This window comes from Rhizopus microsporus, assembly GCF_002708625.1.
Source record: "Rhizopus microsporus ATCC 52813 unplaced genomic scaffold scaffold_15, whole genome shotgun sequence".
Taxonomy (NCBI): Eukaryota; Fungi; Mucoromycota; class Mucoromycetes; order Mucorales; family Rhizopodaceae; genus Rhizopus; species Rhizopus microsporus.
The window spans coordinates 477,096-503,472 of NW_019671930.1; the positions used below are offsets into that span (position 1 = coordinate 477,096).

The 26,377-nt window shown below is 40.3% G+C and overlaps 7 protein-coding genes across 7 annotated transcripts; 4 read left to right on the top strand and 3 right to left on the bottom strand.

Annotated features, from left to right (window-relative positions):
- The first annotated feature begins 251 nt into the window (after positions 1-251).
- RHIMIDRAFT_293980 (fatty acid synthase) lies at positions 252-12,415 on the top strand. The gene is made up of 6 exons (XM_023614045.1): positions 252-402; positions 457-1,252; positions 1,307-1,894; positions 1,949-2,273; positions 2,329-9,863; positions 9,918-12,415. The coding sequence occupies exons 2-6, from the start codon at positions 475-477 to the stop codon at positions 12,275-12,277; spliced, it is 11,586 nt and encodes a 3,861-aa protein (XP_023463743.1). The 5' UTR covers positions 252-402; positions 457-474; the 3' UTR covers positions 12,278-12,415.
- A 935-nt stretch (positions 12,416-13,350) lies between these two features.
- RHIMIDRAFT_206179 (CRAL/TRIO domain-containing protein) lies at positions 13,351-14,842 on the top strand (the record flags this gene model as incomplete). Its single annotated transcript, XM_023606881.1, has 3 exons — positions 13,351-13,973; positions 14,026-14,185; positions 14,267-14,842. 3 exons carry the CDS (start codon positions 13,351-13,353, stop codon positions 14,840-14,842), a joined length of 1,359 nt encoding a protein of 452 aa, XP_023463744.1.
- Positions 14,843-14,993: 151 nt separating this feature from the next.
- RHIMIDRAFT_205883 (uncharacterized protein) lies at positions 14,994-16,558 on the bottom strand (the record flags this gene model as incomplete). Its single annotated transcript, XM_023606859.1, has 4 exons — positions 14,994-15,787; positions 15,849-15,967; positions 16,017-16,068; positions 16,126-16,558. The coding sequence occupies 4 exons, from the start codon at positions 16,556-16,558 to the stop codon at positions 14,994-14,996; spliced, it is 1,398 nt and encodes a 465-aa protein (XP_023463745.1).
- A 63-nt stretch (positions 16,559-16,621) lies between these two features.
- On the bottom strand, positions 16,622-18,024 carry RHIMIDRAFT_41907 (DUF947-domain-containing protein). The gene is made up of 7 exons (XM_023615227.1): positions 17,826-18,024; positions 17,703-17,775; positions 17,463-17,655; positions 17,331-17,397; positions 17,096-17,275; positions 16,907-17,024; positions 16,622-16,856 (listed from the first exon to the last, which is right to left on the bottom strand). Exons 1-7 carry the CDS (start codon positions 17,955-17,957, stop codon positions 16,711-16,713), a joined length of 909 nt encoding a protein of 302 aa, XP_023463746.1. The 5' UTR covers positions 17,958-18,024; the 3' UTR covers positions 16,622-16,710.
- Positions 18,025-20,891: 2,867 nt separating this feature from the next.
- Positions 20,892-21,176, top strand: RHIMIDRAFT_206036 (DUF1748-domain-containing protein; the record flags this gene model as incomplete). The annotated part of the gene is made up of 2 exons (XM_023606873.1): positions 20,892-20,977; positions 21,044-21,176. 2 exons carry the CDS (start codon positions 20,892-20,894, stop codon positions 21,174-21,176), a joined length of 219 nt encoding a protein of 72 aa, XP_023463747.1.
- A 442-nt stretch (positions 21,177-21,618) lies between these two features.
- RHIMIDRAFT_41928 (uncharacterized protein) lies at positions 21,619-22,388 on the bottom strand. The gene is made up of 3 exons (XM_023615228.1): positions 22,066-22,388; positions 21,868-22,012; positions 21,619-21,782 (listed from the first exon to the last, which is right to left on the bottom strand). The coding sequence occupies exons 1-3, from the start codon at positions 22,329-22,331 to the stop codon at positions 21,669-21,671; spliced, it is 525 nt and encodes a 174-aa protein (XP_023463748.1). The 5' UTR covers positions 22,332-22,388; the 3' UTR covers positions 21,619-21,668.
- A 1,462-nt stretch (positions 22,389-23,850) lies between these two features.
- On the top strand, positions 23,851-26,089 carry RHIMIDRAFT_299490 (RNA polymerase II transcription factor B subunit 2; the record flags this gene model as incomplete). Its single annotated transcript, XM_023614325.1, has 13 exons — positions 23,851-23,960; positions 24,014-24,118; positions 24,177-24,293; positions 24,349-24,540; positions 24,594-24,705; positions 24,761-24,829; positions 24,883-24,966; positions 25,031-25,217; positions 25,271-25,401; positions 25,452-25,499; positions 25,550-25,628; positions 25,679-25,799; positions 25,857-26,089. The coding sequence occupies 13 exons, from the start codon at positions 23,851-23,853 to the stop codon at positions 25,906-25,908; spliced, it is 1,407 nt and encodes a 468-aa protein (XP_023463749.1). The 3' UTR covers positions 25,909-26,089.
- Positions 26,090-26,377: the final 288 nt, after the last annotated feature.

The window sequence follows — 26,377 nt, forward strand, 5'->3', positions numbered from 1 at the left end:
TTCAAACAACAATAAAAATCGGATATGCAATTTTGGGGGATTAGAGATAAAATAGCGGTGTAACCTATACTGTCTTAATCCTTGACAGGTGAGTTACAAATGATGAGTTGGTTTTTGGGGTGAAATGCAGTTTTATAATACAATTATACAGCCAATTCCGTGCCACTCCGAATCAATCTCTGCCCCTACCAGCTACCCAAATTTAGTCCCCTTCAAACTTGGATGGGGGATTAAAAGCATTACTACAGAACAAAAAACTTTTCCCTTTTTTTTCTCTTGCTTCACTTATCTGGGGAAAAACTTAAGGAAGAGAGAGAAAGGATTCTGTGTACAATAAACCAATCTACATATACATCATTATACAACCATCATATACACATCTTCTGTCACATATCAACAAAGGTATATACATACTATTGATCTTGTTCCGTAGTGTGATCTATTGACACTTGATAGTTTAATATAATATAAATCATGGATAATCAACAAGTGCTTCGTCCTTTATCTATCAAACAAAACACAACCGAGGTTTCCGTTCTCGTCCCAGCCAACATTTGGGTTCTTGCTGAGCAACTTAGAGAAGAGTTCCCTGTCGATAACGATAATGTAGAAGAAATCACTCAAATCGAACTCGCTGCCAAGTTTTTATATTTCACTACAGTCCGTGCATCTAATGAACCTCAATTTTTACCTGTCGCACGGACATTGTTTGTGGACTTCGGTGCTCAATATCTTAAAAACAACGATGTCCATGCAATCTCTCGTTCTCTATCATCATCCGAATCTAAGAAAATCGTCATCCAAGCCTACTATAACGCTCTGGTCGTACTCAAGGAATATAATGTCTTATCAGCTGAAGAGGCTGCACCTACCAAGTCTGCTCTCTTTGAAGCTGCTACTCGTGGTGACGCTAAACTGTTTGCCATCTTTGGTGGTCAAGGTAACATTGAGGAATATTTTGATGAACTCGCCGATATTTGGGAAACTTATCAAGGCCTCGTCAAGCCTTTCGTCGAACGTATGGCCATTGTCCTCGGTGAATATGCTCGCAGCCCCGAAGCAAGCGTACTTCATTCCAAAGGTTTAGATATTATGCGCTGGTTAGATAACCCAGAGTCAAGACCAGATCTTCAATACTTTGTTTCCGCACCTGTCAGTTTCCCATTGATCGGTCTTACTCAAATTCTTCATTACTTTGTTATGATTCGTGTTCTCGAATGGACTCCCGCCAAGATTCGTGACTTGTTTGCTGGTAAGCCATCCATTGATTTTTTTTAAAAAATAGGTAGTAATTTGTGAAACATAGGATCCACGGGTCACAGTCAAGGTATCATCAGTTCAGCCGTTATTTCCGCGTCATCCACCGAGGAAGAATTTGTTCGCAATGCTGAAAAGGCATTGGGTCTTCTCTTCTGGATTGGTACCCGTGCTCAACAAGTTTTCCCTCCTACCACCTTAAACCCTGCCGTCTTGGAAGATTCAATCAACAACAATGAAGGCAACCCTACCCCTATGCTTGCTATCACCGGTTTACGTGAAAACCAAGTTCTCAAGCATGTTGAGGAAACCAATTGTCACTTGGCTCCTGATCGTCAAATCGAAGTGACTTTGCATAACGGTCCTCGTTCCTTCGTCTGTACCGGTCCTCCTCAATCCTTGTACGGTTTGAACCTTACCTTGCGTAAGCTCAAGGCTCCTACCGGTCTTGATCAATCTCGTGTACCTTACTCTCAGAGAAAGATCAAGTTCTCTTCTCGCTTCTTGCCTATCACAGCACCTTTCCATAGTGTTTACTTGAAATCTGCTGTTCCTATCATTTTACAGGATGCCGACAAGCATAACCTCCGCTTCAATGCTAGTGAATTGAAGATCCCTATTTATGCTACTGATTCTGGTAAGTTATACAAGATGAAGTGTGCGAAAGTTTACTAATTTTGATTTTATACAGGCGAGGATCTTCGTAAATCTGATGATCTCACCAAATCATTACTTTCACTTATTTGTGAACACCACGTTCATTGGGAAAATGCGATCGCTGCCAAGGACTTGACACACATTATTGATTTTGGACCTGGTGGTACATCCGGAATTGGCGGTTTGACCTACCGTAATAAGGAAGGTACGGGTGTACAAATCGTGTTGGCCGGTGCTCTTGAAGGTGCCAACAGAGATTTGTCATACAAGGCCGATCTCTTTGATTCTGACATTCGTTCTGTCACCTATTCTCAAAACTGGGCAAAGGTCTTCCAACCCAAGTTGGTGCAAACCACAAGGTACATAATAATAATAATAGCGATGATGATCAATTGTAGCTGACTTTATATCTAGCAATGGACGTATTCATGTGGACACCAAGATGTCTCGCTTGCTGGGTAAGCCACCACTTATGGTTGCTGGTATGACTCCTGCCACTGTCAACGAAAAGTTTGTTGCTGCTGTCATGAATGCTGGTTATCATGTTGAATTGGCTGGTGGTGGTCATTTTAATGAAGCCGTACTTCGTGATAAGGTTCACAAGATCATGAATCTCACTCGTGCTGGTGAAGGTATCACCTTGAACATCATCTTCTTGAACGTTCGTCAATGGGGATTCCAATATCCTTTGATTCAAGTGATGCGTAAGGAAGGTTTGCCTATGGAAGGTCTCTGTGTTGCCGCTGGTGTTCCTTCTCTTGAATTAGCCAACGAAATCATCGCCAACCTTCAAGCCGCTGGTCTTCGTCATATCGCTTTCAAACCTGGTAGTGTCGATACCATTCGTCAAGTCATTGCCATCGCTGCTGCTAACCCTACCATGCCCATCATCATGCAATGGACTGGTGGTCGTGCTGGTGGTCACCACAGCTTTGAAGACATTCATCAGCCTATCCTTGAAACCTATGCCGCTATTCGTCGTCAACCCAACATTGTTCTCGTTGCTGGTTCCGGTTTTGGTGGTGCTGATGACACTTTACCTTACATCACTGGTGATTGGTCAGCTAAGTTTGACTATCCCCCTATGCCTTTCGATGGTATCCTCTTTGGTTCTCGTATGATGGTTGCCAAGGAAGGCTTGGCCTCTCCTGCCGCTAAACAAGCCATGGTTGATGCTGCCGGTGTAGATGATGCTGATTGGGAAAAGACCTATAAGGGTCCTGCTGGTGGTATCATCACCGTCTTGTCCGAGCTCGGTGAACCTATCCACAAGGTTGCTACACGCGGTGTTCGTCTCTGGAAGGAACTTGACGAAAGTATCTTCTCCTTACCCAAGGAAAAGCGTCTTCCCGCTCTTTTGGCCAAGAAGGACTACATCATCAAGCGCTTGAACGCTGATTTCCAAAAGGTCTGGTTTGGTCAGAAGAAGACTGGTGAAGCTGTTGATCTTCAAGATATGACATACTCTGAAGTTGTCTACCGTTTGATTCAATTGCTTTATGTCAAGCATGAAGGCCGCTGGATCGATGTTACTCTTCGTGATTTGGTCGGTCATTTCTTACGCCGTGTTGAAGAGCGTTTCACCAAGACTGAAGCTCCCTCTATGCTTCAAAACTATACTCAATTGAACTCCCCTTATCCTTTCGTTGAAGAGTTCATGGCTCAATTCCCTGATGCCGAAACTCAATTGTTGACCTCTGAAGACGTTCTTCACTTTATTGCTCTTTGCAAGAACCCTATCATGAAGCCTGTACCATTCATTCCTGTCATGGACAAGGACTTTGATATCTGGTTCAAGAAGGACTCTCTCTGGCAATCTGAAGATCTTGCCGCTGTTGTTGATCAAGATGTCCAACGTACATGTATTCTTCACGGTCCCGTTGCTGCCAAGTATGCCACTCGTGTCGATCAACCCGTTGGTGAAATTCTTGGTGACATTTACGAAAGCCATATTCAAAGCTTGAAGGAACGCTACTATAAGGATGCTCCTATCCCTCAAATTGAATATCTTGGTGGTAGTGCTATTCAAAACTCTCAAGTCAAAGAGACCGCCTCTGGTAACGACCGCGTTTATGAGCTCACCTCCAGCTCCATTGATGAATCTCAATGGCTTCAAGCTATTGCTGGACCCAAGTACAGCTGGCTTCGTGCTCTCTTAACCTCTTCCTTCATTGTTCAAGGCAAGCGATTCATTGATAATCCTGTCAAACGTGTATTCCGTCCTCGTGCTGGCCAAAGAGTTGTTGTCTCTACTGATGCTCAAGGCAATGTCACTGCTGTCAAGGTTCAAGACAGACGTCCCTGGAGCGCAACTGACAAGACAAAGGACTACATTACTTCTGTTGATGCCAGTATCTCTGGCAAGTTAATCAACTTCAACCTTTATGAAAAGAGAGGCAATGATTTGATTCCATTCAACTTACAATTCGAATACAAACCTGAACTTGGCTATGCTCCTATCCATGAAATTATGGAAGGTCGCAACGAGCGTATCAAGGACTTTTACTATAAGCTCTGGTTTGGTGTTGATCACAAGGATGATTACTTGAATGTTCCTGTCACTGAAAAGTTGATTGGCACAGGTGAATCCGTTCAATCTGCTGAAGTCAAGGAGTTCTGCCAAGTTGTTGGCAATCAAGCTGAAATCTTTATTGATCGTGGTCAAAAGGTTGTTTATGCTCCTATGGACTTTGCCATCGTTGTCGGCTGGAAGGCCATTATCAAGGCTATTTTCCCCAAGGTCATCGATGGTGATCTCTTGAAGCTTGTCCATATGTCCAATGGTTACCGTCTCCTTGATAACTCTGAGCTCCTCAAGGTTGGTGATGTTGTTGATACTTATGCCTATATCAACGGTATCATCAACACTGACTCTGGTAAAATTGTTGAAGTCAAGGGTACCATTGTTCGTGATGGTAAGCCTGTTCTTGAAGTCACTAGCCAGTTCTTGTACCGTGGTCAATTCAATGATTATGAACACACCTTTGAACGTAAGTCTGAAACTCCTATGGAATTCAAGGTCAAGGATGTCAAGGACATTGCTGTTCTCAAGTCCAAGGAATGGATGCACTGGACTGATGCATTGGAAAAGCACGAAGTTACCGTTGGCTGTTCTTTGATCTTTAGATTGAACTCTGAAGTCAAGTACAAGAACAAGAAGGTTTACTCTAGTGTCAAGACTTGGGGTACTGTTGACATGCAGGTATCTACCAAGGAATTTGTTGAAATTGCCAAGGTTGAATACGAATCTGGTGAGAGCCACGGTAACCCTGTGATTGAATACTTGAAGCGCAATGCTCAAGAAATCGAGCAAGCCCACTTCTTTGAAAATGGTGGTTACTCTGTTATGCCAAGCCAATCCACTTACTCCTCTGTCGTTCGTGCTCCTTCTTCCAACGAGCCTTATGCTAGCGTCTCTGGTGATTTCAATCCCATTCATGTCAACCCTTACTTTGCTGATCTTGCTCAATTACCTGGTACCATCACTCATGGTATGTGGACTAGTGCCTCTACCCGTAAGTTTGTTGAAATCTTTGCTGCCGATAACGTCCCTCGTCGTGTCGTTGCTTACGATGTCAAGTTCGTTGGTATGGTCTTACCCTCTGACAGACTCGAGACCAAGCTTTATCACACTGGTATGAAGAACGGTCGTAAGATCATCAAGGTTGAAACTTTCAATCAAAACAATGAAAAGGTAGTTGAAGGTACTGCTGAAGTTGAACAACCTGTTACTGCCTATGTCTTCACTGGTCAAGGTTCTCAAGAACAAGGCATGGGTATGGCCCTTTATGACAGCTCTCCTGTTGCCAGAAAGATTTGGGATGAAGCTGATAAGCACTTTATGGAAAACTATGGCTTCTCTATCCTTGAGATCGTCCGTAACAACCCCAAGGAAAAGGTCGTTCACTTTGGTGGTCTTCGTGGTAAGAAGATCCGTCAGAACTACATGAGCATGACTTATGATACTGCCGAGGCTGATGGTACCATCAAGACCTTGCCATTGTTCCCCACTATCAATGAGCGTACTGCTTTCTATACCTTCCGCTCTCCTACTGGTCTTTTGTTTGCCACTCAATTCACTCAACCTGCCTTGACATTGATGGAAAAGGCTGCCTTTGAAGACATGCGCTCCAAGGAGTTGATTCAATCCAACTGTGCTTTCGCTGGTCACTCTCTTGGTGAATACGCTGCATTGGCTTCTGTTGGTGACGTCTTGCCTTTGACTTCTCTTGTTGATATTGTCTTCTATCGTGGTATGACCATGCAGTCTGCAGTCAAGCGTGATGAAGAAGGTCGCTCCAATTATGGTATGGCCGCCATCAATCCTTCTCGTGTTTCCAAGACCTTTAACGACACTGCTCTTCGTTTCGTTGTTGATGCTATTGCTCAACGTGGCGATGTCTTGGAAATTGTCAACTTCAACGTCGAAAACTGGCAATATGTCGCAGCTGGTGCTCTTCAAAACCTTGATGCTCTCACTAATGTCTTGAATTACATCAAGACTGCTAATATTGACATCCAAAAGTTGATGGAAACCATGTCTCTTGAAGACGTTAAGAAGCACTTGGATGAAATTATTGATGGTGTCTTTGAAAAGACCAAGGCTAAGTTGGCTAAGGGTCGTATTGTTCTCGAACGTGGTTATGCTACTGTTCCTCTTCCTGGTATTGACGTACCTTTCCATTCTTCCTTCTTGCTCAGTGGTGTCACTCCTTTCCGTGGCTTCTTGGCCAAGAAGTTTGATCCTTCAGATATTGATGTTGGTCAATTAACTGCCAAGTACATTCCTAACTTGACTGCTAAGCCTTTCAGCACTGACAAGAGCTATATTGAAGATGTCTACAAGTTGACCTCCAGTCCTCGTTTAGCTGAAGTGCTTGAAAACTGGTCTCCTGAAAAGTATGTCACACCTGCGCAACAGCAGCATCTTGGTTATATTCTCTTGATTGAACTCTTGGCTTACCAATTCGCCTCACCTGTTCGTTGGATTGAAACTCAAGATCAATTATTCAAGAACTACCAAGTTGAGCGTCTTATCGAAGTCGGTCCTTCTCCCACTCTTAGTGGTATGGCTGTTCGTACTTTGAACCTCAAGTACCAAGCTTACGATAATGCTTTAAGTAACCGTCGTCAGAACTTGAGCATTGCTAAGGATTCTAAGGAAATCTATTACGAATTCGAAAGCGCTGTTGAGGAAGAACCTGAAGCTACTCCTGCTCCTGCTGCTTCTACACCTGCCCCTGCTGCTGCTCCCGTTGCTGCTCCCGTTGCTGCCGCTGCACCTGCTCCAGCTGCTGGACCCGCCGCTGCAGTCAGTGATGCACCTATTACTGCCACCGAAGTTCTTCATGCTGTCATTGCTCAAAAGTTGAAGAAGTCTCTTGATGAAGTACCCATGTCCAAGGCTATCAAGGACTTGGTTGGTGGTAAATCTACTCTTCAAAACGAAATCCTTGGTGACTTACAAAAGGAATTTACCAACGCTGTTCCTGAAAAGTCTGAAGAAACTCCTTTGGATGAACTTGGTTCTGCCTTGAACAATGGTTTCTCTGGTGCTCTCGGTAAGCACTCTTCTACTTTGGTTGCCAAGATGATCGGTGCCAAGATGCCTGGTGGTTTTACCTTGAACTCTGCAAAGACTTACCTTTCCAACTCTTATGGTCTTGGAAGCGGTCGTACCGATGGCGCCCTCTTGGTTGCCATTACCATGGAACCTGCTTCTCGTCTTGGATCTGAAGCTGAAGCTAAGGCTTGGTTGGATAGTGTTGCCCAGGCTTATGCTAAGAAGGCCGGTATCACTCTCTCTGCACCTGGTTCAGGTTCTGCTGGTGCCGCCGGTGCCGCTACTGCTGTTATCAGCAGCGAAGAATTAGACGCTTTGAAGGCTAAGCAAGATGCCTTGATTTACCAACAGCTCAACTTGTACGCCAAGTACCTTCAAAAGGATCTGCGTGAAGGCGCCAAGAAGTACGAACAAGAAAAGACCACCACCGCTAAATTGCAAGCTGAACTTGACTTGTGGTTGGCCGAACATGGTGATATCTATGCTGAAGGCATCAAGCCTGTCTTCTCTGCTCTCAAGGCTCGTCGTTATGACTCTCACTGGAACTGGGCTCGTCAAGATGCTCTTGAGATGTGGTACGACATTATCTTTGGTAAACTTGCTGTCGTTGACCGTGAGATCACTGCCAAGTGTATCCGTGTCATGAACCGTGCTTACCCTCAATTGTTGGATTTCATGCGTTACAATGTCGAAAAGTGTGCAACTGACAAGGGTGAAACTTACAGACTCGCCAAGGAATTCGGTCAAGCTTTGATTGAAAACTGCGTTGATGTGCTCGCTGAAAACCCTGTCTACAAGGACGTTGGCTTCCCTACTGGTCCCAAGACTACTGTCACTGAGAAAGGTGACATTAACTACGCTGAAGTTCCTCGTCCTGGCTGCCGCAAGTTGGCTGATTATGTCAGAGACATGGTTGCTGGTTCTCAAATGACCGAGCTTTCTGAACGTCTCAAGGCCCAACATGGTGTTGGTCGTATGCCCTTCTTGCATCTCAAGAAGAAGAACCCTAGTGAGCCAAGTGGATGGGAATTCAGCAATGAATTAACTTCTTCTTACCTTGACGTGTTGCGCGAAATTGCTGATAAGGGTATCACCTTTGTTGACAAGTGTGTTCTTTTGACCGGTGCTGGTAAGGACTCTATTGGTTCTGAAGTCTTGAAGGGTCTTGTTGCCGGTGGCGCCAAGGTCATTGTTACTACTTCCCGTTTCAGTCCTCAGGTCACCAAGTACTTCCAATCCATTTATGAAACTTATGGTTCTAAAGGATCTGAACTTGTTGTTGTACCTTTCAACCAAGGTTCCAAGTTGGACGTTGATGCTTTAGTCAATTACATCTATGATCCTAAGGGACTTAACTGGGATCTCGACTTTATCATTCCCTTCGCTGCTATCCCTGAAAATGGTCGTGAGATCGATTCCATTGACTCCAAGTCCGAACTCGCTCACCGTATCATGTTGACTAACCTTCTCCGCATGCTTGGTAATGTCAAGACGCACAAGCAGAAGATTGGATCTGACACTCGTCCTGCTCAAGTCATTCTTCCCTTGTCTCCTAACCACGGTACTTTTGGTGCTGATGGTCTCTATGGTGAATCCAAGATCTCACTTGAAACCTTGTTCAACCGTTGGTACTCTGAAAGCTGGTCTCAATACTTGCTTATTGCCGGTGCCGTCATCGGTTGGACTCGTGGTACTGGTCTGATGAGCGCCAACAACATGGTTGCTGAAGGCATTGAATCTCTCGGCACCAGAACCTTCTCCACTGTCGAAATGTCTTTCAACATTCTTGGTCTCATGCATCCTTCTGTTGTTGAACTCTGTCAAACTGAACCTGTTTGGGCTGATCTTAACGGTGGTCTTCAATTTGTTCACAACTTGCAAGAAGTCAACATGAAGCTCCGTAAGGAAATTCGTGAAACTGCTGAAATTCGTAGAGCTATTGATGCCGAGAATGCACTTGACTTCAAGGTCGTCTTTGGTGAAGAAGCCGAACGCAAGCACAAGCCTCACAAGATCACTCCTCGAGCCAACATGAAGTTTGACTTCCCTAAGCTTAAGCCATATGAATCCTTGAAGCACCTTAGCCATCTTAAGGGTATGCTTGATCTTGAACAAGTGATCGTTGTCACTGGTTTCGGTGAAGTTTCACCTTGGGGTAACGCCAGAACCCGTTGGGAAATGGAAGCCTATGGTGAGTTCTCTCTTGAAGGTTGCATTGAAATGGCCTGGATCATGGGCTACATTAAGCACCACAACGGTAACTTGAAGAATGGTAAGTTCTACTCCGGTTGGTTGGACGCTAAGACTGGTGAGCCTGTCGAAGATAAGGATATCAAGAGCAAGTATGAAAAGAAGATCCTCGAACACAGCGGTATTCGTTTCATTGGTAAGTTGTTTATTATTTTGCAAATGTACATCATTGGCTAACATTCAACAATAGAATCCGAAGTCATGCATGGCTACAACCCTGAAAAGAAGATGCTCATGCAAGAAATTGTTGTTGATCATGACCTTGAGCCTTTTGAATGCTCCAAGGAAGAAGCTGAGCATTTCAAGCATCAACAAGGTGATAAGGCTGATGTATACGAAACTGCCAATGGCGATTGGTGTGTCATCTTACGTAAGGGTGCCACATTGTATGTTCCCAAGGCTCTTCGTTTCGACCGTCTTGTTGCAGGTCAAATTCCTACTGGTTGGGATGCTGCCCGCTACGGTGTTCCTAAGGACATTGTTGAACAAGTTGATCCTGTTACTTTGTTCAACATTGTTTCCACTGTTGAAGCCTTTGTCTCTGCTGGTATCACCGATCCTTATGAATTCTTCAAGTATGTCCACGTTTCTGAAGTCGGTAATACTACTGGTTCTGGCGTTGGTGGTCAGCTTGCTCAAAGAGGTCTCTTCCGTGATCGTCTTCTTGACAAGCCTGTTCAAAAGGACATTCTTCAAGAATCCTTCATCAATACCATGCCTGCCTGGATCAACATGTTGTTGCTCTCTTCATCTGGTCCTATCAAGACTCCTGTCAATGCATGTGCCACATCTGCTGTCTCTATTGAATTGGCTTGTGAGTCCTTGCTCACTGGTAAAGCCAAGATCATGATTGCTGGTGCTACTGAAGACATCACTGAAGAATCAAGCTATGAATTCGCCAACATGAAGGCTACATCTAACGCTGTTGATGAACTCGAACATGGTCGCACTCCTGCTGAAATGTCTCGTCCTACTACTACCACCAGAAACGGTTTCATGGAAGCTCACGGTTCTGGTAACCATATTCTCATGTCAGCAGCCACTGCTATCGAAATTGGCTGTCCTATCTACGGTATTGTTGCTCTTAGTAACACTGCTACTGATAAGGAAGGACGTTCCGTTCCTGCTCCTGGTGCTGGTATCTTGACCACTGCCCGTGAAAGCTCTGGCAAGAGAGCAAGCCCCTTGTTGAACTTCAACTACCGTGCTAGACAAATCAAGGCTCGTCGTGCTCAGATCAAGGCCTGGGTTGAAAGCGAATACGCCTTGTTGCGTGAGGAATTAGAAGAATTGAAGGCTTCTGGTGAATTAGCTCCTGAAGAAGAAGAATCATGGATTGAAGAAAGAACTACGTTTATCCATCGTGAAGCTAAGCGTCAAGAAAAGGAAGCCTTGAGCACTTACAACCATCAATTCTACAAGAACGACCCAAGCATTGCTCCTCTCCGTGGTGCCCTTGCTGTCTATGGTTTAACTATTGATGACATTGGTGTTGCCTCATTCCATGGTACATCTACCAAGGCTAACGATAAGAACGAATCACGTGTGCTCAACACTCAATTGAAACACCTTGGCCGTACTAAGGGTAATGCTCTTTTGGCTATTACTCAAAAGTACTTGACTGGTCACCCCAAGGGCCCTGCTGCTTCTTGGATGGCTAACGGTATGATCCAATGCTTGCTCAGTGGTCTTATCCCTGGTAACCGCAATGCTGATAATGTCGATGTTGTCATGAAGGACTTCGAATACATCCTTTATCCTTCTCGCTCTATTCAAACTGATGGCTTAAAGGCTGGTCTTCTCAAGTCTTTCGGTTTCGGTCAAGCTGGTGGTGAAATCTTGATTATTCATCCTGACTATGTTCTCGCTTCATTGGAAGAATCTCAATACAATGAATACAGGGCTAAGAACGCTCAACGTTATGCCAAGGCCTACCGCTACCTTCATGACTCTATCACCGGTGTTGCTGACTTTGTTCAAGTAAAGACTGAAGCTCCTTACAGTGCTGAACTTGAATCCTCTGTCTACTTGAACCCTAGCGCCCGTACTGAGTACTCCAAGGAAAAGAAATCATGGCACTTTACCAACAAGTCTGCTAGCCGTGCTACTCCCTCTATTGGTGACGCAACTGTTACCAAGAACATTCTTTCTTCCCTTACCGAGCAACAAGCTGGCAAGAAGGGTGTTGGTGTAGACGTTGAATTGACCAACGCTTTCAATGTTGAAAACGCTACTTTCATTGAACGCAACTTTACTCCTGCTGAAATTGAATACTGTAACTCTCGCCCTGATCCTCAAGCTAGCTTCACAGGTCGCTGGTCTGCCAAGGAAGCTGTCTTTAAGGCTATCTCATCTTATGGCAACATCGCCTCATCAGGAGCTGGTGCCCCCTTGAACGAAATTGAGATCAAGTCCAATGAAGTTGGTGCTCCCGAAGTTGTCTTGACCGGTAAAGCCAAGGAAGCCGCTGGAGCCGCTGGAATTAAATCAGTGAGCGTATCAATCAGCCATAGTGGTGCTTACAGTGTTGCTGTTGCCCTTGCTCAGTAAAAAAAAAAAACAAAAAAAAAAACTAGAGATTAGAAATATGTTTGTACCAATGTGTTTATGAAATAAAAAACTATTGTTTTGTTTAAATTGTTCGTTTTTCTCTCTTTCTCTTTTGAATATAGCAAAGTTCTTTTTCTCACATACATAACAATAGTACTTTTTGCAATTAGTATGTTTTAATCATCCAATTATAGATAATGCTTTAATGAGCATCACGAGATCTTGGCCATCTCTTATGCACATAATATGTCAAGCTGAAATTGATGTTCTCACATGTATCATGCTTTGCCTTCTTACTCTGTCAGAATATACTTTAGTCATGGCACATTAACCATAAACGTTACGTTGTACAAATAGTAATGCTATAATTTTCTTGGTAAAAGGTGGGGGATATTTATGCAACTAAAGAAGCGTATTGTATTTCAATGAGACATAAATTGTAGAATGAATAATGATATGCATGGCAGATTCTGGTTATATAACTTATAATACCACCCAGGGTTATCTGTTTGTTCTCAAATACAAGTTGCAGCTATACTTTCTTAACCCTTTTCTGCTAAATGACATAGGTATTTAGTTTTCAGAGTTAGTCTTGTAGGAATTGGGGTTAATTATGCTTTAGTACGATTTTCAAAAAAAAAACGAGACGTTCCCACAAAACTTGTTATCAAATGATAACTCATTTATCTTGGGTGGGAAACATTATGTGAAGGTACAAATCTGAGTATGCTTAGTTGAACAAAAGAGCGCTCTTAAATCAGAACTTTTAACACCTGAATATGTGTATGATGATGTTTGCAGAGATAAAAATAAAGCACACATACACACAAAAAGGATGATCTAGTGGCTCCTAGTAGTCATAGCAACAAAGAGTTTATTCAAAAAAGATATGCAGTGGTTTCCACACTTTGCTGCCACTCAGCCTAAAAATCCTAATTCTGTATCACACACGTTGTTTGTGCAATTTCAGGACTATTTTTTCCTTCATTGTTTGAACAGAGCTTTTATATTTAAACTTTAATTTTTTTCCTTTCTCTCTCGCTTTTTTTTTTCTCTTTGTTATTCTTTTTATCATGTCTCCTGCTGCTACAGCCACTGCGCTTGCTACACCCACAGCGCCAACAACAACAGATGCCTTGCCTGGCCACGTTGAAAACCTAACAGGTGCTCAAACAGATATGCTCAAAGCCATGTGGAGTCGTCTATTCGAACTGTTCAAACAAAAAGGCACAGAGTATAAACCAGAACCAAAGACAGAAAAGGCTCCTTCTGTCAAGAAGACGGGCTGGTTTGGTAAAAAGGCTGCAACCGAAGAAAAGAGTACAGATGTTTTTCTTGGCACCACAACCGATCCTTCTTGGATGAGCTTACCTCTTGAAAAGGCACTGCCCTTGATTCCCGGTACACAGCTTCGAGCTACCTTTTGGAATATGGTGGCCACAGACAATCCGGACGCAGTTGTCCTTCGATTCCTGCGTGCTCGAAAGTGGGATATAGATGCTGCCTACAACATGATCACCAATACACTCCGATGGCGTTTGCATATGCGTGTAGATGATATCGTTGCTCTTGGTGAAAATGGAATGCGTGATGAATTGAATAAGTTACAACCTGATCTTGGTGATTGCTTCATCACTCAGCTTAATTCTGGTAAGGCTTATTTGGGTGGACCTGACAAAGCTGATCGTGGCATCTGGTAAAATATCATTTTGAAACTCTGTGTGGATTGAATCTAATGTCAACTGTAGTTTCATCAATGTCAATCTACACAGAAAAGAAGATCAACCGAGTGAAGTGATCAAGCTTTTGACAATTTACGTTATGGAGACTTCTCGAATGATAGTGCATCAACCTGTGGAAGCAGCTTGCATCGTTTTCAATATGGACGGATTTACATTAAAAAATATGGTATGTGTATAAGCATGGTCTCTTGATGGTTAAAGAGGCGATGAACAAAGTGTAACGTCGATTATATTAACTCTGCTATAGGACTTTGATTTTGTCAAGTTCCTCGTTACATGCTTTGAGGCTTATTATCCAGAGACACTAGGATCTTGCTTGATCCATAAGGCACCTTGGGTTTTTTCAACTGTCTGGTCTCTGATCACACCTCTTTTGGATCCTGTAGTCGCTAGCAAGATTCATTTTACAAAGGACGTGAACGAATTGACACAGTATGTTGATATTTCGGCTCTTCCAGGCAATATTTCTGGCGAAAAGGATAAAAAGACAAAAGACGAAGCCACCAAAGTGGATCCTGTTTCTCCAGGCACACTTGATAAGCCGTCAACACCTGCTTATCAAGAATATTTGTCCATGATTGAAACATACGAGGCAGAGACAAACCAATGGACAAAGATTAAATCGGCTGAAAAGGACGCAAGCTGTAGCGCTAGACGTGAGCTCGCAAGGGAATACCGCTTGGCTCGTGTGAATGCAGAAAGAGATATACGAGGCCCTTCTTCTTATGAAGCCAAAGGTCTGGCCACAATAAACGAAAAGGGTCGTCTTATTCTTGATTTTGGTGGTGACTGGACACCTTTAGATATTACCGAATCAGTTTAATTCCTTCTTACGACCGTAATTTATTTATTTACCCAAACAATAAACTTGTTGCATATTAAAGAATATTAAATAGTCTGCATAAATTATAAATCTGCAAGTTTATTTAAGAAATTAAACAGTAAAAGGTAAAAGAGTAGGATCTAGCATATGCTTAATGTCTAGCGCTTTGGACAGCATTCAACAGGCTGTGCTTGGGATCATCCATTTCAAGAGACCAAATCATGCAACCAGCAAGACCTTCAGACTTAGCATATTCCATCTTGGCCTGGATAGACTTGGGGTTTTCAAAGGTCAAAAACTTGGAGTCAGCAGCATGGAAGGCATAGGGAGTTTGAGATTGTTCATCCCAGTAGGACTTCCAACCATTCTTGTTTTGTTGAATACCTTGAGCAACGATAGATCTGTATTGGAATTCACCAGTGTAGCCAGGCTTAGCACCAGGGCAAGGATCGGCGGCCAATTCATCGTGCTTATCACCTTGGATAGGAATATGGCCGTCAAGCTTGACATACATACCAGAAGTTTCGGTGATGGGTTGAGCAGTCTTGAGAGCCTTACCGTAGAAGGTAATACCGATATGCATCTTGTTCTTGGGAATACCTGCGTTGGCCCAGAAACCAACGGTGGTATCAACACCCCAACCATGAGAAGAACCACGGATGGCAGCATTAGGAGCAGCAACACTGTTCCAGGAACCGTTATATTCATAGGACATGAGGTAGAAGTAATCAACAGTGGTGGCCCAGGCAGGATCCAAGCGTCTGATACCACGGCCATTTTCATCATTGAAGGGACCAACAGGAGCAGCAACAGTGAGAGCCTTGTGGATCTTGGGGTATTTTGCATCAAGCTTCTTGCGCAATGCTTGGAAGAGAGCAAGATAGTTGGCGGTATCCATGGGGTTTCTTTCACTGCAAGCAATGCTGTCAGGGCTATTGGGGAATTCTATGAAAAAAAGGAGCGTGTCAGACAAAGTCTTCTTTAATCATCCAAAAAAAAAACTTACCCCAATCCAAGTTGACACCATCGAGATTATACTTGTCAACTAAGGCAACAATTTTGCTAGCAAAGGTTTCGCGGTTAGCATCAGCAACGAGAGAACTCATGTGGATGGATCCGGACCAGCTATCATACAGGGTTAGTTTGTGTTTTGCTTAAAACAACTGTAACTTACCCAGCAACACTGATACTGACACCAACATTGTGCTTATGAGCTTCATTAACAACTAGAGAAAGGGGTTAGTCAGCCTTTTAAATTGTATCGCGATCGATGTGTAACATACGTTTCTTCAAGTTGTTGCCATCAAAGTTCTTGAGGTCACCCTTGACATTGGGTTCAGCAAAGGCATAGACAATGTGATCTAACTTGTTCCATACGATGTTCTTGGGGGTATCCCAGTCAAGCACATAAGCAACTATCTTGTGCTTAGGGTAAGCCTTTTGGTGAGCATGAGTGGTAGGCGTCTTCTTGGTAGTGGATTTCTTGGAGCCTTTCTTGGAGCCCTTCTTGGAGGTCTTCTTGGTAACTTTCTTGGTAGTCTTCTTCTTCTTTCCAGTAGAATGATGGGCAGGTGTATGATGTTTCTTGGGAGAATGCTTATTGTGATGATGAGCGACACTCTTATGCTTGGAGTGTCCCTTGGTGTGAGAAGCAGCAGATGCAGTGTAAGTAAAGAGCACACAGAGTGCAATGAGAATGAATAAAAGATTACGCATTGCTAATGTGTGAAGAGAGAAAACACGAACAATGGAGGCAGGGTTTTTATATATCGCGATTTGCTGCCAAAGATTTATTTACAAAAATAGTTTTATTCAATTTGTACAATATAATTAATTGAATTTGTGTAAATCTCATTTTGTTGTTGTAATTACTCCGCGGCCGATCTCCTTTTGAACGGTAGCTTCTTCTTATCCTTGCTTGAGTTCTTCTTACGGCGTTTCTCTAAGATACGGTCGACCGCCTTATCTCCCAATCGTTGGTATCTATCCATCAACTCAAGCTTACGTTTCTCGGCTATTGTTTCGATGTCAATATAGAAAGAATAAAAAGATGAATAAACTTACATCTCTTGAGGAAGTAAGGCTTTTTCCCTTGTTTCACTAATTCAGCTTCCTGCTTCTTTCTCTGTCGAATCAATTCTTGTTTTCTCTTTCGATCTTCTTTTGTTTTCTCCGAAGACACCTGTTAAATGAACAATTATAGGAATTAATTGGCCTCAGTGTAAAACGAAGAAACCGGATTTTTTTTTTTACCATTTTAGTCAACATCATTTTTAAGTTCTCTGCCGTTTCTGGGTCTCGTTCCTTCTTGATTTGATCCTTAAGCATGTCTATTTCAGATTTACGATACTCCTCTAAAAAACCGTATGATTTTTCAAATAAATCTTGGTTGAAGTGACCAGAAAGTTTATCAAATCTTGGGTCGCGTCGTTTCTATTTTATCCCATTGTATAAATAAATCTCTCCCAGAGAAAATGTTAAAGTTTACCTCTGCTTGTAAAGGAACAACCGTTCTGAGTCGAGTGACAGCCCTTTTGGATGACATCTCCATGGGTCTATTGTTTTATTAGTTCCCTCCTATTGTTCGAATTTCTTTTTTTTCATTGTTATTAGATCAAACCTGTGTTTGCTTTCTCTTTTCATCTCTTGGTCGCTCTTTTTTAATCTTCTATCCTTCTTCTTAAGTTGACTCACTGCGCCTTCGAGATCCTTCAAGATCTGTGCTTTAGACACTTTCTTCTTTTCTAATGTATCATTGATTCCCATTTTATTGTTGATTTCCGCAAGTTGTTCAAATGATACATGAGCAAGATCTAATATTATCGTCTTAAAAAAAGATCATGGAAGCACTCAAATTTACCTCTTTTCATTTTTGCTATTTTAGCCGCTCTATCATTCTCATCGTCTTCTATTTCACTTTCGTTTTCTTCTTCCTGAATGAAAGCATTAGTCTTACATTAAAGATTACTTTAAATCCAATTACATTCTCAGTTTCACTTTGCTCATTCTCGTCAAACTCTTCTTCCTCACTTTCATCATATTCTTGTTCACTCTGATCGTATTCCTCTTGTTCAGATTCACTTTCTATCGGTTCATTAATGTGCTTTCTCGCCATTATTCGTTTTACTTGTAGAAAAAAAGAAAAAAAGAAAATAAAAAAAGACAGGTTCGGCTTATCAAAGCCACAGCTTGCATAAACTTACGCATCAAGGCATCAATTAATTGGGAACTATGGATTATACATAAAGAGAGAGTATTCATGGCACTGGATAAACGATCAGCCTAAGATAAGCATTCGTTCTTATTAGCAGCAGGTTACATGGCCAGCAATCCAATTTTACGTTCTGTCACGCTCGTCGTACACTTTCTGCACATGTCATCTACTCTAAAAGGGCTCTATTGTTGTTACATTAGTAATACAACCATTTGCATTATATTGACTCAACAATAGGAGTTGTAGTAAACCTCAAAGGATGACCAATTAATCTTGATAATATCCTGGATATAATGTAATCTGCAAGATTGTAAATATGTGTGTAACCCAATTTCATTTTATTTCATTTATGAATGTAAAAATACATCCCTTCCTGATTTGTTTTAGAATGTGCCTAAGTATGTGGAAGATAAAGGATCATTTGAACATGAACCTAGGTGCTTTATTTTACAAGCATTGCAACCATGTGCCTTGGAGAGGAACATCTTTCAAAATCTGGCACATTAAAATGTATACTAAAAGAATCGATTATGTAAGAAATTTATTGTTTCTAATTTTAGCCATGAAACAGTAACAACAACGTAAGTTAATACAATGGGGTTACCATGAGTAACAAAGTAGTAACTGAACAACAGGAATTCCTTATTCAAGAATGACTTGTTATACAAAATAATGCTGTGCCTGTCTACTCTAAAATTAGACGATTAGGCAAATTAAAATATGGACGGTCATCCATTTTTTTTTGGGAAAGTGAGAGCAATGAAAAAAGGCACCAAGGTTCTCTTTAGACATTTTCAAAAAAAAGAATCACATCAAATATTTACCTGTATCAGACTGCTTTTGTATCTATTAGGTGGATTATTTATTTTTCTTTATTTGCTGTTGTTGTTGAAGTATCTCTTTTTTCTTCCTAGAAGAGGTAGTAAGATTAGAGTAGCCTCGTGTAAATCGCGATAGCCGGGTCCTAGTTGATATCAGCTCTATCATAATATGCTTAAAATCAAAAAGAGCAGCCCTATCTCTGTTCCAAAGTCTCAGGCAATTGAGCATTATACAATTGTCGGTTGCATACCTACAAACCACACTCACTAAGCCTGCTTTTTGTACTGTTTTTGAAATAGGATAGCTTACCTAAGAAGTTCATTACACACAGTGTCTGGGTATTTCTTTTTTCTATAAGGGCGGGGTTGTCAATCGTCTTCCGCTCCTCCCGCAAAATGAACCTAAACCCAAAAGGGGAGTCGTGCTTTACTACGGCGATTTAGAGTAAACTCTGAGCCTACCATTACCTTTCCAAACAGAAAGCGAAGTTGTCATAATATTACCAAAATGTATTACATGTTTTGCAGACAAGTATACTGTGGCCTTTGACACGAGCGACTTTCTCCCAGAAATTTAGTACCACACCAGCTGTAAATCTTGGAAGTTTTGAATTCATCAATTGGTACAACCATAAAATCTCCAGCAGCTTCTCTTTTCGAACATCGCCACGGAATACCCGTAGCATCACGACGTAGACCTTTGAGCTTGACGATGCTTTTTACCAAATATCCCATTGTCAAATACAGTAAGAGCTTTTGACTTTCCCAGAGCACCCTATGTTTCCACTTACTGCTTCTGTACAAAGCATATAGGACATACAGAGGGGCTATAAGGATAACTCGAACATTACTGAAAATGACAGTACTGTGCGCCGAGCGCTAAAAAAGACTGATTTCATGTCCCTCATTAAGCCAAATAAACCTTTATGAAGACCAGCAAGCATCAAAAATGGGCAGAAAAGCAAAGGAGCTGTAGGTGTTGTGTCAATACATATACCTACTTGTTCTTTTCTCCCCTTTTTTTTTAATTCATTCGCTTTTTATTATTATTCTCATTCCGTTCTTTTCTATTGTACTTTGAGTCGTCATGTAGTAACACGTTCACCATAATCTCAGGTGTCCTTTGTTTTCTTTGAGAAAGAAAGAGGGAAAGGAAAAACAATCTAATTGATGTATTACATACATGTTTTAATCTAGTATTAGATAACAGTAAATAAATGTCTAAATAATAAACTAAATAGAGTCTTTAATGAGTTATGCAGCGTCATGTCTTGATCATTATTATTCTTTCACTAATTGAACAAATAACTTCTCATGCAGACGCTACATTTGCCCATTTCGGAAACCTTTCACAAAACTAAATGGTTATCAGCTTGTAATACCTTTCCACGACTTTGATCATAGGACACGTCAGAAGGGGAGAGGAAGTCGCCATTTTTTCAATATTTTATGCGTAGATCACGGTACTTTATTAAAAAAAAAAAAATAGAAAAATAATTTTCTTGCTACTATTTCGTTCTCAACAAAGGGATGAAGCTAGGGGACGGAGAGGATTGTAGCTGAAATCATATGGTTCTTTTCTTTGTTCCCAATTCCAAACAGATGCCAAAATGGTCATTTTTTCAACTTCCCAAGTACAAGTCTCGGTCAGTATTGAGTAATTGCCAATTGAGCCGTAACTGATCCTTCTTTACGATACTAAAGTACCTTATTTGTAGCTTTTTAAAACCACTCAAGAACCCGTGTCATAGCCGAAATAGGAATGTACACTGCTCTCACACAAAAGTTTGTAAAAGAGAAAGAGAAGCTTCTAAACAAAAAGCTAGTTATGTTCATTTCACATTGTTGATTCATTGCCAGAATGGTTTTTAACTGAGTGATAATTCTGTGTTTTTTTTGGACCAAAAAAAAGTAGCACACACACACTGGTTTTTTTATTTCCTCCTTTCTTTCTTTATATTTTTTGTTACTGACATTGACTCAATCAAGAGCATACAGACATCATTAATTGACCATGTTGGGAAGAATATTTCATTTTACAGCAGATGCAGTACTTGTCTCAACTGTGCTTGCAGGTATCAAAAGAAACACTGGTTTAGAGTAAGTCGCAGCAAATAAAAAGAGAGAGAGAAACTAGGGCAACTGATGAAATAATAATTAATATAGACCAGCCACTAGCCAAATAGAGCATGAAGAAATTAAAAAGTATGTGACTAAATATCTCAACATTGGAGAATGGGTTATGGATACCAGCATTGGATTGATGAACAGTTCACCTTACTTTGAACGCAAAAAATAAAGAGATGTGATTTATTATGTACAATGAATGGGATGGGAGAGTAGTACATGAAGGACGTGAGAACTAGATGGGTAGGGTATCTGATGTAGTGGTGGTAGCTGTATCATCATCATCTTCTTCATAAGACCAAGCAGAGAATTCATTATCATCTATATATTTATCATCAAACTTGAATTCAGGAATAACGATGGGTGGTGGTTTATTGTCACGCTTCAATGGAGGAGTGCATCGAGTAGGTACGATTTGGATACGAGTAGGTTGTTTATTATGATAGAGATGGGATTCATAGAGTATAATTGGCTCACTAGAGGGCTCTAGAGTAGATCCAGTAAATCTAGTGAGAATAATGGGCGAAGACATGTTAAAAGATAGAAAGGAAAAGAGATGCAAAAATCGAGGGAGGGTTTAAATACATAGCGTGGGTTCACTTCGATGCATGTTATTTGTCTCTCCATTTCCTTTTTTGTAATTCAAAAAAAAAGAGTAAATCATTTACACATCTTTGACGTGTTCTATTTTATTACACCCTGATACATGTTGGCCTCTATATTTTATCATATATTTCCCATTTTCTTGTTCTATAACCGTCTTATTGACAGGACAATCCTAAAATAAAGAATGGTATGAATTTCATATGGGTACGGAACTAGTCACCATGGTATCCGAATTCATCCGACCATAGTTACCCTACCTTACTGGCACATTTAAAGTAAATACTTTTAAGTCCAGTTCTTTTTTGTAGCGTGTTTCCATTCGTTTTCCAAAAGAACCCGTCGTCGAATGGAAACTCATGGGTTTCGATCACTTTACTAATAGCTTGTATAGACCTTTTTCTTCTAATATCACATGAGAAAGAGACCATCATCTTTTTACTATTATGCAGAATTACCTAATGTTGCTATTCTTATGTATTATCTCATTAGGTATGATTCTCCTATAAGGATAATGATAACGTTGGCTTAGGTATAAATCAATCTCTTTCGATCTCAGTCTAGCTTCTTCTGTTCGTCGTTTATCTTCTTCAACTTTGCTAATCAAAATAAGCTTTAATAGCTCAGGATCCGACTGGTATTTTGAAATGACAGCTTGTAAATCGGTTTTATTAGCCTTTAGATCACCCTGGTTCATTTTATAATATGCTGTTTCTTTGTTCATAGTGTGTCAAAAAGTAAAAGAAGGGAAAAGAAGAGGGGTTTGATGAGTACATGCGGGAAACTAAATGGAAAAAGGGGAGATCAATGTCAACTTTCCCAGGCATTATCATTCAGAAACAGACAGAAAAACACTGGGAGAAGGGTTTACCTTGTCTATTTCATCATAGTTTGCTTACCCCGCATATTAACATGTCTTTTTTTAGTAAATTTTTCAATTTTTTCCGGACTTTACCATTCTCTGCAAATAAACATTTATGCAAATGAATTCATATGCTTTTTAACTTTTAGGCCTATTTAATGTTCAGTATTAATGGTCTTAGACGCTAATTTAGTCTTGTTTAGTCTTGCCTTGTTTTTTATTTGCGATAAGTCTGTGTTACTCTTGGAACGCTTTTTATCATCTTGCTTTGCCAGCCTCAAAGCGTGGGAAATGATAATCACCATTTTTATCCTCAAGTTAATGGTATCATTTTATCCATGATTTTTACTAGATGAGTTAGAGTTAATTTAATTCCAAGACGCGCTCATTATTCGATTGATATGTTCTTTTATATATGTCTTTTTTTTTGTGTTCATAATAACTAACACCCCAAAGGTTACCTTAAATATGAAGGTGTTCTCTAAACCTATTGTCCTTCAAACTTTTTACCCTTTATGTGTATGATTCAATAGCCCCATTCAACAGAGCTAAATATCAGAGTACCCTACAATGACTCATAAACATTTCTTTTTGGCTTCACAAAGATGTCACAATTGACGGAAGGAGGGTTTGGAATGCCATCATAAGCTCTTCAAATAATATTTTATAAAAGAAAAAAACTTTTTTTTAATCCCTGCTGATTTTGTCTGATCTTATTAAGCTGTCTGATATGAATGACCATGTCAATCATTATATTAGGAGGTTATCTTGCTAATGCTTGCAAAAGACAATTTTGAAGTCTTTCCTATATACGTTACTGATACCCTAATTGAAGACGCCATATCATTGTAATACAAAACAGTAGAATCACTTTCTCCTGTGTCTCTTGAGATACACGCACGTGTTGCTGAAATTCCAAGGGTTATTTTATGTTCTTTGAGATGATAAATTCATTAGTTACTCGAATGCCAAACGACTTGCCATACTTGTTATATGTGAATCTTTTTCTATGAATGATAAAATAGCAAATACGAATAGGTTGATATGCTTCATTTGATTACGTTTTAAATATATGTAAATGACTTTGTTGCTTTAAAATAGTCGTTGTCTAATAATAGACAGCATTTTGATAAGGCTTCTTGTAAACCATTCAGAGCCGCCCAGCGCTTTAAATATGTTCTTTAGCAGAGTGTAATGGTATTAACCAATGAGAGACGGTCCTAATGTTGCCCTAGATTTATGACACTTTGTCACCCATATACAGAGACTCTTTTGAAGCTTGGTTATGGAATAAACTTGTAGAAGACCAGCGGTGCTTAAATAGGCTTTCCTTTCTGTATTTTTTATAGATTCATTCTTCTTTTTTTTTTAATTAATGTCAATGTCTGTAGATAATTTTAAAACAAGCATATATGAGTACTTGGAAACTCTACCGACAATTACATTCATGCGCTTATTTGAAAAGCCAGCTACATGTTTAGCAATTTTTAGGTTAGAATACTTGAGAAAAAAAGAGAGTGTAGCTGAACATGTTCGTCTTCTAGATTACTACCAAGTGTTGGAAGACATCTAGTCATGTCACTACTATATGTACAAATGCCTATTTCTATCAGTGATATTCATTCTTGGGTCAATAGAGAAGGAGAAAAGTAAATAAGAAATACAATGTACATGCGTAGAACCAACCAAAAACATTCTTTTTTGTAGAAAATTAGTAGAGGCATTACAGAAACTAGCCAGTCTTCGTATTATTGAGCAGAAAGATCAAGTTTTAATAATGAATGATACCTTTAGACGTCAGTTTCAAAACGCACTCACTGGAGGGTAAATTGGCGTGCAGGAAAAACCTTGGAGAAAACTGTGTCTAATTTTTTACTAGAGGCACACAACAATCATTTGGATTACCGTGTCCAACACCAGATAAACATCCTGTAGACATCAACTTCTTAGATCACTATGCGACTACACAATGGGAGGCTATTCTTCATTATATGGTCGGTACCTCCTTAACCAAGAAGCCTAGCCGAGGCGTGTTAAATCTATTAGAGCGCAGTAAATTGATGCAGGAAAGGTAGGGACAGTCTATGAAAGAGAGAGATATAGGCCACTGATTACGTGTTTTAGCTCGGATAACGGCGGTCAACTGCAAATCACAAACAAGGGCTTCCAGTTTCTGCTACAGGATGTGAATACACAAGTGTGGGCGTTTTTGCTACAGTATTTGGATATGGCAGAGGTACGTGTATACAAAGTTTAGTGTATGGATACATGCCTAAACAAATTTCTTTCAGGTGCTTCAAATGGATCTAGTAGAAGTGCTCAACTTTTTTTTTCAACTTGGATCATTAGAACTAGGCGAAGTAACTGACAGACGCGTTGCTTTCTTTTTGTTTTTAACCAACTCTATGAATAGAATTATTCAGTTGATACTTTAACACAAACACAACTACAAATGCTGGAGGATTTACGTGACTATGGCATTGTATACCAAAGAAAGGTAAGAATGTTGGTTGAGCAAACATGTACACACGTAGGTTGTGTAGCTAATAGTTGTGATTTAGAAACACTCCAAAAGATACTATCCAACCAGACTAGCCACCACACTAACGTCTGGGAAATCAGCTTTAGCTGCTGCCACTGTCAAATACAATCATTTAGCACAAACAAACGTGGATCAAACGGCTGATGGTGGTGATGATCAAGGATTTATCATTTTAGAAACAAATTATAAACTTTATGCCTATACAGGTATATTGACAGTTTATACGATGCGAAACATGTATATATTAACAACCATTTAGATTCACCACTTCAGATTGCCGTTTTGAATTTATTTGTTCAGCTTCATGCACGGTTTAAAAACATGGTCACAGGCGTGATCACTCGAGATAGCATTCGAAATGCATTAATGAAAGGAATTACGGCAGAACAAGTAAAAAGAATAAAAGACAAGTGTGTGATATCATCATTAACTTACTTTAGATTATTTATTATCTACAATCGCACGCCCATCCACAAATGAGAAAAAAGGTAAGTTGATAGGCTTTACAAAAACACAATAAACTGATTTTTATGGAAAGACACCTGTGCTACCTTTGACAGTTGTAGATCAGATTAGATTATGGGAAATGGAAAGAAATAGATTAAAACCAACAGCATGTAAGATGTCATATCATTAAAGTTATATCTAGACTAATACACGTATTTAGCTTATTTATATCACGAATTTAATATGCAAGCAGACTTTGATGCAGCTGAAAAATATGCACGGGATTTGGGTGTACTGCTCTGGTCCAATAATCAGAAACGAACAATGGCTATTTCTGAAGCGTAAGTATATATATATAATATGATGATCTCTTCATTTACTCATGTGTATATAAATAGTGGCCATGAGAACGTGAAAGGCTTTGTCAAGAGAAGGCTTCAACGAGCATAAGAAAAAAAAAAGTAGTTTTGCATAATGTAAATAAATGTCTAGTCTTTTTACGCGTCAAAGGGGCTTTTAATTGATCTATACTAATGTTAGTTTAAGTCCATTTAGGGACACGCACACACGGTTGGGAATAATTTCATAGTTGATCATTTGTGTATTTCTGCGCTTGATTATTAATCTTACGCCCTGTTCAAGCCCCAATTTTGAATCCTTTAATTTAATTTTAATTATTTTCTAGAAAATTCAGCTCTCATCAATTTATCTTGGTAATTACTATAGAAACATCCTATTTAACTTATTCATTTATACATCAAATCAGAGACACTGTATTCTTCAAGGGGTATATGCTTGGTCTGCCATAACTGATCTAAGCCATAGATAGCTTTGTTACACGAAAAGGGGAGGGAAATGAATGCGCATTGATTTATAAGCAGACGGTGTTCTATGTTTAGAGAGTATTATTATTAATCAA